Source organism: Phoenix dactylifera, chromosome 12 (assembly GCF_051530095.1).
Source record: "Phoenix dactylifera cultivar Ajwa chromosome 12, Ajwa_hap1_PhDact_Kaust_v1.1, whole genome shotgun sequence".
NCBI classification, from domain to species: domain Eukaryota; kingdom Viridiplantae; phylum Streptophyta; class Magnoliopsida; order Arecales; family Arecaceae; genus Phoenix; species Phoenix dactylifera.
In genome coordinates this window covers 12,646,553-12,660,240 of record NC_143201.1, presented here as the reverse complement: position 1 = coordinate 12,660,240, position 13,688 = coordinate 12,646,553, and the positions used below count along the sequence as shown (strand labels likewise).

The 13,688-nt window shown below is 38.5% G+C and overlaps 2 protein-coding genes across 2 annotated transcripts; both read left to right on the top strand.

The window, feature by feature from the left end:
• Positions 1–3,030: 3,030 nt before the first annotated feature.
• Positions 3,031–8,862, top strand: LOC103697961 (uncharacterized). The gene is made up of 7 exons (XM_008779911.5): positions 3,031–3,313; positions 4,509–4,677; positions 4,843–4,892; positions 6,284–6,584; positions 7,315–7,503; positions 7,583–7,765; positions 8,462–8,862. The coding sequence occupies exons 1-7, from the start codon at positions 3,132–3,134 to the stop codon at positions 8,705–8,707; spliced, it is 1,320 nt and encodes a 439-aa protein (XP_008778133.1). The 5' UTR covers positions 3,031–3,131; the 3' UTR covers positions 8,708–8,862.
• Positions 8,863–11,580: 2,718 nt separating this feature from the next.
• On the top strand, positions 11,581–12,920 carry LOC148700432 (uncharacterized). Its single transcript, XM_088708415.1, has 3 exons — positions 11,581–11,745; positions 11,958–12,196; positions 12,379–12,920. Exons 1-3 carry the CDS (start codon positions 11,581–11,583, stop codon positions 12,464–12,466), a joined length of 492 nt encoding a protein of 163 aa, XP_088564541.1. The 3' UTR covers positions 12,467–12,920.
• Positions 12,921–13,688: the final 768 nt, after the last annotated feature.

Here is a 13,688-nt window from a genome sequence, read left to right as displayed (position 1 = left end):
CCCTGGTTGACTTGCCTTTCTCTTAAAGCCTTGATTTTGTTATTCATTTTCTCGATCCTCCGATCGAGATCGACTTCTCTTCTATAAAGCCTCTCTAGCTGGGGGGATTCCGAATCTCTCGAATAGGAGCCCATCTTGGAATAAGTACCGGGGCGATCATCTTCTTGATGTTGGCCGAAGTTCTTAAGATGAGAGGCACTATGCTGCGCTAGGCCGTGTTGACGATCTAGCGGTGCAACGTCCCATTGTTAGTTCGAGTGCTGCATATCTCGAACTACCATTGTCAGGGTTTGCACTTGCTACACAAGTAGATTGAACTGCTCAGCAGTTACCACCTCGGGAGCTGGCTATGGGACTTGAGATCTTTGAGGGCTAGGTCGGAAGTCATTAGACTCCTGTTGCCCAGATAGACAACCCAAGAGGGGGGGGGGTGAATTGGGTTTTAAAATAATTATTGCAATTAAATAGTTTGTGAAATACTAATTAATACTTTTTGCAAGTTGATTAATTAGATGCTATGTGCAGTGAATGAAATGAAAGTAAAAGATGACAAGGCAATCACAAACACAATGATTTTATAGTGGTTCGGAGCTAACCCTTGCTCCTACGTCCACTCCCCAAGCCTCATTTGGGAATTCACTATAACCCCTCGGATTACAGCCGGTTGTTTTACAAGCTCACAACCCAACTTGTTGTTTTACGAGATCACAACGAACTCGGTCGGTTTTTCCAGGCTCACCGACTAGAACCACCCGATTATTTTTCCGGGATCACAATCAAACCCTTACACGTTGGTTTCAACCTAGGCTCACCAACAAACCTTTACACCCTTGATTCAATCCCCTGATTGAATCAAGTAGGACCAAATGAATAGACAAACAAACAGAAAAATACAGCTTCTAAACAAGCAGATATTCAGCAATATGAATAGGAGAGAAGTTAAGAGCCCTCAAACAAGTTTATGATGATGTAGAGGAGGGCTTCTCGAACTCTGGGTTTCCTCTTGAATGTCTTGAAGACTTGAAGGCTGAAGGAGACTTCTTTAATGCTGGGAAGAGTTGGTTGAATGGAGTTAATGGCCCTCTTCCTTCTTTTCCGTTGAAATCTTTTGGCAGATGAAGATTTCGTGTTTTCTTTCAAAAAAATATGACTTCTCTCCCTTGCTACAGTTCTCTGTGGCTATTTAAGCCATTCCCCACGGAAACTAGCCGTTAGACACAATCTTCTAGCCGTTCTGCACATTCTGCACATCCTGACAATGTTTCCGTTGGGATCGGAGTCGACTCGCGCGATCTGGAGTCGACTCGGCTGCAGCAAGAGTCGACTCATGCTTTTCTGGAGTCGGCTCGGCAACTGTTTCGGATTTGAATTAAAGTGCTCTTCTCGACTGGGAGTCGACTCGACTTAACCTGGAGTCGACTCCCCAAAGTCTGAAGCTGACCTGGCACTTTTGGAGTCGACTCATTCCAAGGAATCCATAGATGTATTCTTCAACTTTGCTCACTCGAGTCGACTCGGAAATTCTGGGAGTCGACTCGGCGCTCAGAGTCCGAACTTTCGATCTTCTGTCTTTTGGCTCGTGCCGTCTTGGAGTCGACTCGGACTGTTTCGGAGTCGACTCGGCTCTCAGTATCCGAAAAACAGTCTTCTGTCTTTTTGGGGTAGCGCTGCCTTGGAGTCGACTCGAACTGTCTTGAAGTCGACTCGCCTCTCAGAGACGACAATACTGTCTTCTGTCTTTTTGGGGACGCGCCGTCTCGGAGTCGACTCGGGCTTTGCGGGAGTCGACTCGGCTCTCAGTGTCCGAAAGTTGCTCTCTGACTTTTGCCTTGTATTACACTGGAAGTCGACTCTCGCTTCCTTTGGAGTCGACCTGCCAACCATCGGAGTCGACTCGCATTCCTCAGGAGTCGACTCGGCTCTCAGAGTCCAAAATAACTTCTCTGTCGTTCTGTCTGTAACTCCCTGGAGTCGACTCGCGCTCTTCAGGAGTCGACTCGTTGACAGGTTTTGAGTTGGATCTTTCTGTCTGTCTGTCTGTTCTCAGTCGGAGTCGACTCGTAATGTACAGGAGTCGACTTGAGCCTGTGCCAGTGCTTCTGATACGCTTGGGATCACTCGTAATATCCCGGAGTCGACTTGAGTCTCAGACTTTTGGTTCACATTGTGTTCTTTATTTATCCAAATTGTATCGAACCAAATCTAGAGACACTTAACCATAAATTTACAAGAATTTTACTGAAACACTAGATTGATTTCATTAGTAAACATAAGATATACTCAAATGCTTTGAGCTCATCAAAATCAAATAGGGTTATAATCAATCACTCCACAACTCCTTTTGGGGTTGGTTAGTGGACTCGTAATTGTTTTTTCTAGATTTCATCTCTCTCAAATCTCTAAAAAAGCTTTCAAGGGCCATTTCTCTTGTGTCAATCTATTGATTTGGACGATTATAATATTCCTTTTTGAGTGTGGCGGGCTCTAAATGTTATCACATTGATCTTTTAGAGATTTGATTGTCCTTGATTTTATGGGACATATGTCATCGTTTAGTTGATGGGCTAAGCTAGGAGGCAAGATATCAGGGGATGGCGACTCTGGACCATATTACATATAATTCGGATAATAAAACTTTATAACCATAAAATATAAAATATTACTAAATAAATAATAATAAATTAAGTTAATAACAAATTAATGTGGTTATTTATTTTTTTAAAAAATTTATGAGTGTTATATAAAAATAAATACATATAGAATTAGATATCTGGATATGAATCAAGCATTTATCTATTTATATCCATATCTATTTTTTTTTATAGATATAAAAATAATTATAAATATTAGTCAAATGTGCATATTTCTGTACCTGGATCCTATGAATATTATTCAATCACTTTTATCTCTAACCTAAATTATATCTTGTTGCCATTCACCTACCAATTGTATTTTTCTTCCGATTTTACCCCTCTGACCTCCACCGCTGACGACTCCCTTTCGTTGAACGTTTGTCCATAAACCTACCTCCAACCTACCTCCCTTCTCTGTTTTTTTATTACACCTACCTCCCTCTACTTTTAATTTCTCCTTAAATCTAAGAATAAACCGCCTCCTCTCTCTGTGCTCCCATGGCTTCGATCTCCAAGCTCTCAAACCCTCCCCTCGCCGCCTCTTCTCCTCGCTCCTCTTCCGCTCTCCGATCTGAGCCGAAACTCTCTCTCAGCTTCCGCACGGGAGTTCCGATTCAGAGGCGAGTATCGCCTCTCCGCCTGTCGATTCGAACCGATCGCGTCGAGAGGAGCTTTTTGGTGTATGCTTCTCTTATCTCTCCATCCTTTTTCTCGCTTTAGGTTTGATTTTTTTTTCTTTATATCTATGGATCTCAATGCATTATTTGAGCAGCAGAGTAGCTCAAAGATTCTGAAAGATCGCTTCTTTTTTGTTACAAATTTGTGTTTTGATTACTGGTATTGATGGATTTTTGATGTGTCTTGTTCTTATGATTGTCTGAGCCTTCGAGTCTCTGCTAGCATAAATGAATTAGGAGTCGTGGTGATGGGGAGAGGTCGGCTCTGTTATAGGCGGTCTAGTTATCACTGGCTGAGAACTTGAAAAGCTTGAGTTGATTTGGTTTGATTTCCTTGTTGTAATAGACTTGGATTAGGTTTATGTTTGTAACTAGACACTTTCGAAGTCTAAAATGATCCTCTGTTCAAGCTTTAAATAGCATATATATAGTTTTATTGAAAGTTCAAATTATTGTACATGGTCCTATGTATTGCTGTCTCAAAGGAATCTGAACTGACCTAACCTATGTTGGTAAGTTATTTACGTAGTTTTTTTTTTTTTTTTTGTTCTTTATTTATTTTCATCAGTTCTGAAATGTCTCTCTCTTGAATTTGAGCGTTATTTGTTAAAATAGGATGATAATTAGCATTTTGGTACATTAAAAATTGATTTCCATGTCGGATTGCACTGAGAGCCTACGGAGTGACACCCAGAACAGGAAAGGATTTTGAAACACAAGGATGCAAAATATTAAAAAATTAGCAAGCCTCGACTCTCATTTCCTATTGTTAAAAAAATGATAGTAGAGGTAATGCATTGGTTCTAGAACTCTTAAAAGGATTAGTCAGTTTATATATAGATGTAGAATGCTCTAATAGATGAAAAGATGTGTAGAGAAAGAGCTACCTAATAAAAATATTAATTTAAGATATTTGGGGCCGTGAGAGACTGAATTCAACACCCCCAAGTGAATAAAGTTTCCAGAAACAAAAAGGTTTTTGAAATTTTGTGTTAGTAATACAAGCATGGATGCATGCATCCTATGTGTATGTATATGTCTATAGATGCATCTGCAAGCGTATGCATGCCTGTGCATGCAACCCTTCGCAGCCATTAGCAATAGGTTTTCTGTTCTCTAATTTTTACTGTTATCCTGGTTTTCTGAATTGGTACTTTATGACTTTTCTTTTTCTTCTTTTATGAACTCTATATTCCAGGAGATGTTCCCAACAAGATAGAAATGGTGCTCCAGCAAAGAGTACAACACTCCATGATCTTTATGAGCAGCAAGGGCAATCTCCATGGTATGATAATCTTTGCCGCCCAGTAACAGATCTGCTTCCACTCATTACAAGTGGAGTGCGAGGAGTTACTAGCAATCCAACGGTAACTTATTCTATCTTTACTTTCATACATAGTTACATATATTAATACATTTCTCTCTTAAGATTTCTGCATCAGATATGTTGAAAGTTAAAAAGGGCCTTTTCTTAACATTTTTGATCTTTTGGCTTCTAATCTGATTATCCGCTTTGCCTGCTACTGTTGCAGATTTTCCAGAAAGCAATCTCATCATCCAGTGCCTATGATGAACAATTTAGGTAATCTGGCTAACTATGTATCTACCTCCACCTCTTTAATTCTCTATGCATACCACATCACCTAATGCAGATTTTCTTTATGAATCAATTTTTACCTATTTTGTCACTCAAACTTTTAGTGTTTATTTTTCCAATCAATGCTAAATTGAATGTCGCTACTGAAATAATGGGTCGATGTATAATATCTTTAGGACAGCAGCAATTGCTGGATTTTTGTTAACCTTTGTATTCTATGGAAAACATAGCAATTGATTATTATGTAGGTAGTTTACTCTTCATATTGATTACTTGGTTCATCCTTTCTCCTATATTGTGCAGAATATTCTCTAGAAATCATTACTTACGCAAAAAGTGCTGACATTGGCTTTTTTTAACAATTTCCCATTTCCCTCCAGCGAAGAATGACTAGTTCATACAACACCAAATAATGGATAGTAATGAGCACATAGAGATTGCTATTTCTTACAATGACATAGATATTATTTGTAATTTTTCACTGGTAAATTATTTCTCACTTTGCCTATCATGATTATCTCATCATCGAATTGGTGGCAGACCATGCTAGGTTGGCCTTGAAACAGAATGTTATATTATTATGGTCAAAAGCTTTATATTTTTTGGCCATCATATATTATGTCATGATTGGAAAGTCCTTTTGGTTTTCTATTAATTGGTAGTTGAGGCTTAAAAGACATATTTTTAAAAGTATAGGGTTGTTTTTCTTGAAAGTCAGTCCCATGTGAAACACATCATAAGAAAAAGACTAAAAACATCCTCCAATAAAATTAATTTCATTTCTCATTAATATAGTCTAGGCCTTTTCCATATCAATGTTGCAAACCAGTATCAGCCTTCTATCTTTTATAATGCAAGCATTCATTCCATTGTGATGGATCTCTCTGAAAGAAGGTACCGGACAGCAAATGTTGGATGTTGTGAACATAATTTAGTTTTTCGCCATCATGTATTATATCATGATTGACAACTACTTTTCATTTTCTATTTATTGGCAATCAGGACCCAAGAGCCATAATTTTGAAAAAATAGGGTTGGATTTTTTGAAAGTCAGTCAACGTCGAAAACACATCACGGGAAAAGAGATAATTGGCATCCTCCAATGAAATAAGGAAATTTCTTAATTATTGTAGTCTAACCCTTTTCCATATCAATGTTGCAAACCAACACGACCCTTTTTGCTTTTAGAATGGAAGTTTTCATGCCCAATGTGATCTATCTCTCTCAATGAAGGTGGACAGCAAAAAAATGGATGTTGTGAACATAGTTTGGTGAATGTATTTCATCCTATTCAGCTGTTTTTTCACTATTTTGATAATTGTGTGTGCCTTCAAGCTCATACTATGTGATAATCTCTGAATTCATTATAATTTCAGGCAGCTTGTATCAGCTGGAAAAGACATAGAAAGTGTTTACTGGGCGCTTGTTATAAAGGATATTCAAGATGCATGCAAACTTTTTGAACCTATTTATGATCAAACAGATGGTGGTGATGGTTATGTATCTGTTGAAGTCTCGCCTAGACTTGCAAATGATACCAGTGGAACTATTGAAGCTGCAAAATGGTTGCACAAGGTGGTTAACCGTCCCAATGTCTACATAAAGATTCCAGCTACTGCAGAATGTGTTCCTTCTATAAAAGAAGTAATCTCAAATGGTATAAGTGTGAATGTTACAGTAAGTTCCATTGCTTACACCTGCCTAACCTACTTATTGGACATTAGTTTTAAAATTCCAGAATGTTGCGTGCACTTGTAGAATATGTACTTTACTCCTACCTTGCTTGCTTTAGCAATCATATCTACATGCTTTTGATTTTTATCAAGCTAAATCTTGGTCCCAAACCTAGTACTGGCACCATCTTGGTACATTGTCTAGTTATGATACAGGGGTTGGTTCGGTGTGCCGATACTCAATACATCCCCCATATCATGTGTACCGGTTTGGTTCTGGTACAGTATGATATGCTTAGTACGCACCAGTATGAACCAATATGGCATACTATGATCTGTTGTTTAAATCTGCTGGACAAACAATTCCTTTCTAAAACGCCATGTGTATAATATGAAACTTAATAGCTAATTTACTTTTCCCACGCTTTTGAGAAAACTTCTGTTTCTCCTCCATCTTAACTCTGCCTTCTCTCTTGCTGGAAGGTCTAACCACCCACCAATTGCACCACAGTTTTCCTATTATATATTTTATATCCTTTTCAATTATTTTCTCTTATAGTTAGATGCTTAATTTGATGTTATTCGATTGTTTTTTTTTTTTTTGAATTTTGGTCTACATATCATCTCCCTATGAAAATTAATTACTCAATGTTTATTTATCTGCAATCTCTTTTGCATTTAACCTTAGCAATATATTGTTCAAGTGATTGATTATTATATCTTACTGATGACAGCTGATCTTCTCACTACCGAGATATGAAGCAGTCATTGATGCTTATTTGGATGGCCTTGAGTCTTCTGGGCTGGATGACCTGTCCAGGATTACCAGTGTGGCTTCTTTTTTTGTCAGCCGTGTCGACACCCTTATAGACAAGATGCTTGAAAAAATTGGGACACCTGAAGCTCTTGAGCTCCGTGGGAAGGTAAAAATCTAAAGGACCTTATTGGAAAGATGGAAAAGCTAGAAATTTAATCATGGTTTTATTTTTAAAATTTCTTTAGGCTGCAGTGGCTCAAGCAGCTTTGGCATATAAGCTCTATCAAAAAAAATTTTCTGGTCCAAGATGGGAGGCTTTGGTAAAGAAAGGTGCTAAGAAGCAAAGATTGTTGTGGGCATCAACCAGTGTTAAGAATCCTGCATATCCTGACACTTTGTATGTGGATCCTCTCATTGGACCTGATACGGTGAGCTTCAGAATTCTTTCTTGTTCAGTTATACTTCTAAAATTTTCACCATGTATACTACAGAAAAAGATGCTGTTTTACATAGAGAGCGGCTCTTTTCTTTTCTTTTTCTTTTTCTTGTTTTGTTGATCTGTATATTAGTGTCATCAGCAAATCCAGATTTGTTCGTCACATGAGCATTCTTATATGGTACACCTGAATACGATGAAGAGTAATCTGATTCAGAGGACTGGATATTATTAACTAGGAAACAAAGCATTAGGAGAATTGGTGATTTCCCATGGAGTTCATCTATTTGATAAAGCGATTCAGGCAAATCAATTCTCAATTGTAGTTTTACACTTGCTAATTATTTAGCAATTCTTTCAGCTGTGTGAGGTGATGGACTTATAATTTCTTGAGCAACAGTTAGATAGGTTCCACACAGTTTGGCTTTTTGTTCGAAATGTGGATAACTTGGATTCTAATCTGGTTTTGCCACCGAATTATATGCTCTTACATCATTATTCTAATTTTTTTTGTCAAAGATAATGTAAAATGCTACTATTTTGAGCATGCAGGTTTCAGTCTGGTATATTCTAATTCTAGTTAATTCAAGCTGATGGTTATGGCCTTCAGATCCCCTAAAAAAGGTTAAAGACTTCCGAGAGCACTGGTTACTAAATTATGCACATGTTTGTTGTTCTATGCTTTCAGGTTTCAACCATGCCTGATCAAGCTCTGCAAGCATTCATTGACCATGGCACTGTTTCGAGGACCATCGACTCAAATCTGTCAGAGGCTGAGGGTGTCTATAGTGCACTCCAGAAGTTGGGCATTGACTGGAACAAGGTTGGGTCTCAGCTTGAAGTTGAAGGAGTCGACTCCTTCAAGAAGAGCTTTGATAGCTTGCTTGTTAGCCTGCAAGAGAAGGGTGATTCCCTCAAGCTGGTCAGTCTTTAGGTGAAACCTAGTGGTTCAGTTCCCAGCAATCAGCTGTCCTAAATAAACTTGGGTTGGTTTTTTCTACTCATAATTTGTACTTCATGATAAGTTGTGTGCTTTGTGTACTAAGCAGGTTGTGAATAAATTGGTTTCTGAAGTCATTTTCATGTTAACTAGTTAGCAAGATATAGCACCATTTTTCTGTTCTATGAATTTTCAGAAGGAATCAAAACCAGCAAAGATGTCAAGGAAATAGATTGGTAGCCAGCAATCCTTCACCCGTTGGGACTTCACCCGTAACATTTCCAGAAAAGCAGGTTGACGTGTCTCATGGGGTTGGCAGCCCTCAAGGATAGATCATAGATTTATTGCATTTTACTAGATATCCAAATGCAGCCGATAGGCGCAGTTTAATGCTTCTGAAGTAAGTTTAAATCTTTTGATAGTTTTAGGAGGCTAATAGCTTTTAAAGCTTATGAAACCAAACCATCATAAGAATTCTGTGGTTTGGTTTTGCTATTTGTTTATGACCTCTTGAAATAGAACTCCAGTGGTTTTGTATTGATCATGGAACGTAAATACCATTGAGCATGAATCATGCTAAACTGGAGAAAGAATTAAACAGTTTCAGATACGTGTTTCTTCTGTATTGCAGAGATTCGAATAACATGTACATGAATTGGAGAAATTCAGTAGGGAAATTTCTTTTTTTCTAGAATTTGATCAACAAGGAGCACACTGATCTGGCTTAGCAACTGGAACAATTAGAAAAAGTGGAAGGAATAATCTTATGTCCTACCTACTTTATGTTCGTGTAGTGAAACTCTCAAGTTAAGGGGCGAACAATTTGAGAATCTTGCACAGGAGACAAATCTTAAATGTCGCATAAAACATGGTTACCCTAGCAATCTGGCAGAGGTTGAATAATAAAAATTAACAGAAACAGGTTTTTTGCCTACTATGAGTGCTATGATGTATTAAACCAACCTGTTAATGAGATGTGATTGCATTCCCGTGCAAATTGTCACCCCGCTCCCCCTCTCATGGCCTCCACTGAGGGTTTTGTAATTTCTAGGAACAAGGAGCGCTGATAGATGTTTTTGCAAGTGAGGCTTTGTTCAAATTCAATGTACTCTCATTTTCTAATTAAAGAATTTCTTCCATTTATAATGTTGAATTTCTCTTCTTCAGCATGGTCATCAGAGATATGTAAAACTAGAATTAGACATATGATGAACATAAACCTAATCTCTAGAATGAACTTAGGTCCAATGTCTAAATGTGAGATTCATGCTCAGGATAAAGACCTGAAAATCTTTTTGAGCTATAGAAAGAAACAGCAAAATCCTTAAACTTGTTATAATGATGTGCTTGACTCTACTAATATTCCTACCGGGGATAAAGTTTGACAATGTTGCTATTTAGAGCTAGACTGACAGGACAACTAAAATATTTAGGTTTGATCCAGGCGAAAAATATACCTAAAATTAAATAACCCTATTCTATGAAAAACATGAATTTAAATGAGATCATTAGTTTATACACACCACAATTAAATAGAGCAGCTGAGAGGAAGAAGCATATTTTAATAGAAATAATAAACCTTATGGTCATCAGCTCGTGCACCAAGAATTTGTAAGAGGATGCTGTACCTTCTATGAGCTACATTCTTCTGACTCCCTATAGAGATAGTGATATGAACTCGCTTAAACTTTGCAATGTGCATGTGTGTGTGTACACACACACATACATACATACATATATATATATATATACATATACATATACATATATGTATATGTATACATAAACATATATAATGTATGGATGGATGAACTAGGCTTCTTTCAAAAGGATTTGGGGCCGAAGCTGGTTGAATCCCGGACCCTCTAGCCTGCATGAATCATAGAGCGACCACTTTTTTTCTTTAACGTTAATGTTTTCCATTTGGGAAGGAAAAGCAAAAGAAAAAGATATTTAATGAGATGGGATGGAAGGCCATGCGCGGCCCTATCCCTCCGTCTCTTCGTTTCAAACCAGCAGGCTCCCTCTCTCTCTCTGTATTTTTTCTGGAGAGAAATTCTTCTCTCTCTCACACTCCTCTCTCTCTGTCCCCCTCTTCTTAACACCTCTCTTCTCTCTCTCTCAGCCGGAAGGAAATACCTCTCTTCTCTCTTACCTGGCCAGAAGGAAGACCTTGTATCCCCCTCTCTTTATCTCGCTCGTAAGGAAACTCCTCTCTCTCTCACACACACCATACACCTCTCTCTCTGTCTCCCCCGGAAAGAAAACTTTATTCTCTCTTGCTCGAAAGGAAGACTTCAAACCATCAAACGATCCTTCTCAGCCGCTCGTCGAAGTCCATTCTTCTCCGCCTCCCTCTTGCTAGGTACCTCTTGCTCTCTTTTTGTCGGTGAAAAAAAAACCACAAACACTCCATCGCCAAAAAATATTTTTCCCCACCTTCTTCCCCTGCTCTGCCTCCCTCCCTCCCTTCCTCCACTGCTCTACCTCACCCTCACCCCCCACACCGCCCCGCCCCCCCCCCCCCCCCCCCCCCCTCTCCTATGCTCTCTTGCTTCGCATGCAAGGAGAAGCTTGTCATGATCGGAAGAAGCTGAGATGGAAGCATGAATGTACTTCAGAACTCTACATAGTGGAACCAAATTACAGTTTCCATTGTAAGTGGTAGCATGCTCAAGCAATTTGAGATAAGTATAGAAGTGTAATTTGAATATATGTACTACTCATGCATTGAGCTTAGCTTAACTCTATTATTTGTTTCACTAATTATATCAAATTATACTGCAGATGGAAGTGGAAAGTATGTACAATGATAACATGGCAACCATCTTCAGCACACCAAGCAATATTGTAGATAGAGGAAGCATATGGCTGATTATATATCACTCGACGATACTTCCCTATCTGGTGATCAGGTAGAGAGGCCAACTCAGCCAACAGATGGTATTGATGAGCCTCTTAATGAGGAAGAGCAACTATTATTTGATTGCAACACTGATCTTTTAGCACTGCATGATGGCATGTCTTCGATAGTCTAGAAGAAGCAATGGGAGCATGCAACCAATATTTATATCACAAAGGGTTTGGTATTTGGAAAGGATCATCTTATTGATCTTCCAAGGTTAATGAAATCACCAGGTAAGAATATGCATGTTGCAAAGAAGGAATATATAAGCCTAAGATCAAGAAACCTGTCAATGAAGAAGCTCGTGAAAGACCTACAATGCCACGCAAGGATGCATAGAGCATCTGCACTAGATGCAAAGCAAAAGTGAGCATTAGGAAGAATGAAGTTGGCAAGTGGGAGGTCATAATATTTGTTAATGTTCACAATTATGAGCTCATTCATAGGCCATCTAAAACTCGCTTCCCTCAATCACACGGAAAGATTACCGCAGAAGATAGAGAATTTATAAGGAATTTACATGAGCTACTCAACAAATTATGGGTGCTATCTCATAACTACATAGAGGTATATGCAATGTAAGCTTTTCTAGGAAGGATCTGAGCAACCTTAGATCCAACCTCTGAAAACAATTATTCAACATTGACTTTCAGACAATAGTTAATCATTTCCAATCTTTACAAGCTGATAATCCAACCTTTGTTTACGCCATCTAATTAGATGCCAACAACAGTGCGCAAAATAATTTTTAAATTGATAGGAGATCTAGAATGTCTTACCAGTTCTTCAGTGGTGTGGTCACTTTTGACACCATGTACATGACGAATAAATACAGCATGGCCTTTTAGCACCATTTGTTAGCATTAACAACTACTTGCAGTTTCGGCCTATGGCCTCGTCCCCCTCGGGGGGATTGGTTACAAGTTTAAAATGGAAAGTCTTCGTTTCGTTCGGCTTGGAAAGCCTCACTTCACTTCTTTTTTGAAGCGTGGATTTCCTCTATAAAAATGAATTTTAAAGTGGGTGAAATTTGATCCGATTATATCTGCCTTAAAGTCAAACTTTTATCGGATGACTTTTCACATAAAATAATATCTGAACATGTATCACCTAGTTGAAAAAGCTTTCCCGAGTAAATCCTTCTAATGACCCATTTATCTACGGCACTGATGGATTAGGATTTATTATTGCTGAAGTAGTTCTCCGCCAGGTCTAGGGCCCTAGACTAGAGGTGGTGCACTAGTACAAGATGAGAGCACAGAATCTTTTATTTGGGTCTTCCAAAATTTTCTAGAGGTAATGTATGGCAAGCACCCAAAATACATCTTCACCGATCAAGACCTAGCCATGAAAAAGTCAATTGAGCAAGTGTTTCCTAATATCGTCCCCCGATTTTGCAAGTGGCATGTCATGAAGAATGTCAGAGAACGTCTGACTATTCTGTTTAATATAAAGGAAGGACTGAAGGATGATCTTCACCATTGCATCAATGCTTCTATTTCTCTAGAGCAATTTGACTATCGGATGAATGTCTTTATCAAAAAGCAATCCTTGGAGTCCAACACTTTCCTTCAACTCCCATTCAGCATACGAGACTAACGGGTACCTCCATACTCTAGACACATATTCTTCACTTCCATATCTACAACACAACGTAATGAAAGTATTCACTCCCTATTCAAGGATTTTGTTGACAATCATATGAACATTTTCAAGTTTAGGACTCAATATGAAGCAGCAGTCTTGGAGAGCCAATATGACCAAGAGGATGAGGACTTCTGTACGATGCATTCACAGTTGGCTTTATGGCCTACATACCGAACTAAGAAGCATGCTCTTGAATTGTATACCCTAAGTGTATTTGAAGTGTTTAGGGTGCAACTCAAAATGACCATCATGTATAATATGGAGAAGGTTGAGGAGTGCAACTTGGATCATTAGATCGATGCTTCCAATGGGAACTAAAACAAGAGAACACCATATTATATATAACATGTGTTATGACAGATGAGAAATTTTCTAGTATGTGTCTAATATTTGAATTCAATGATATTCTCTGCACTCACGTCT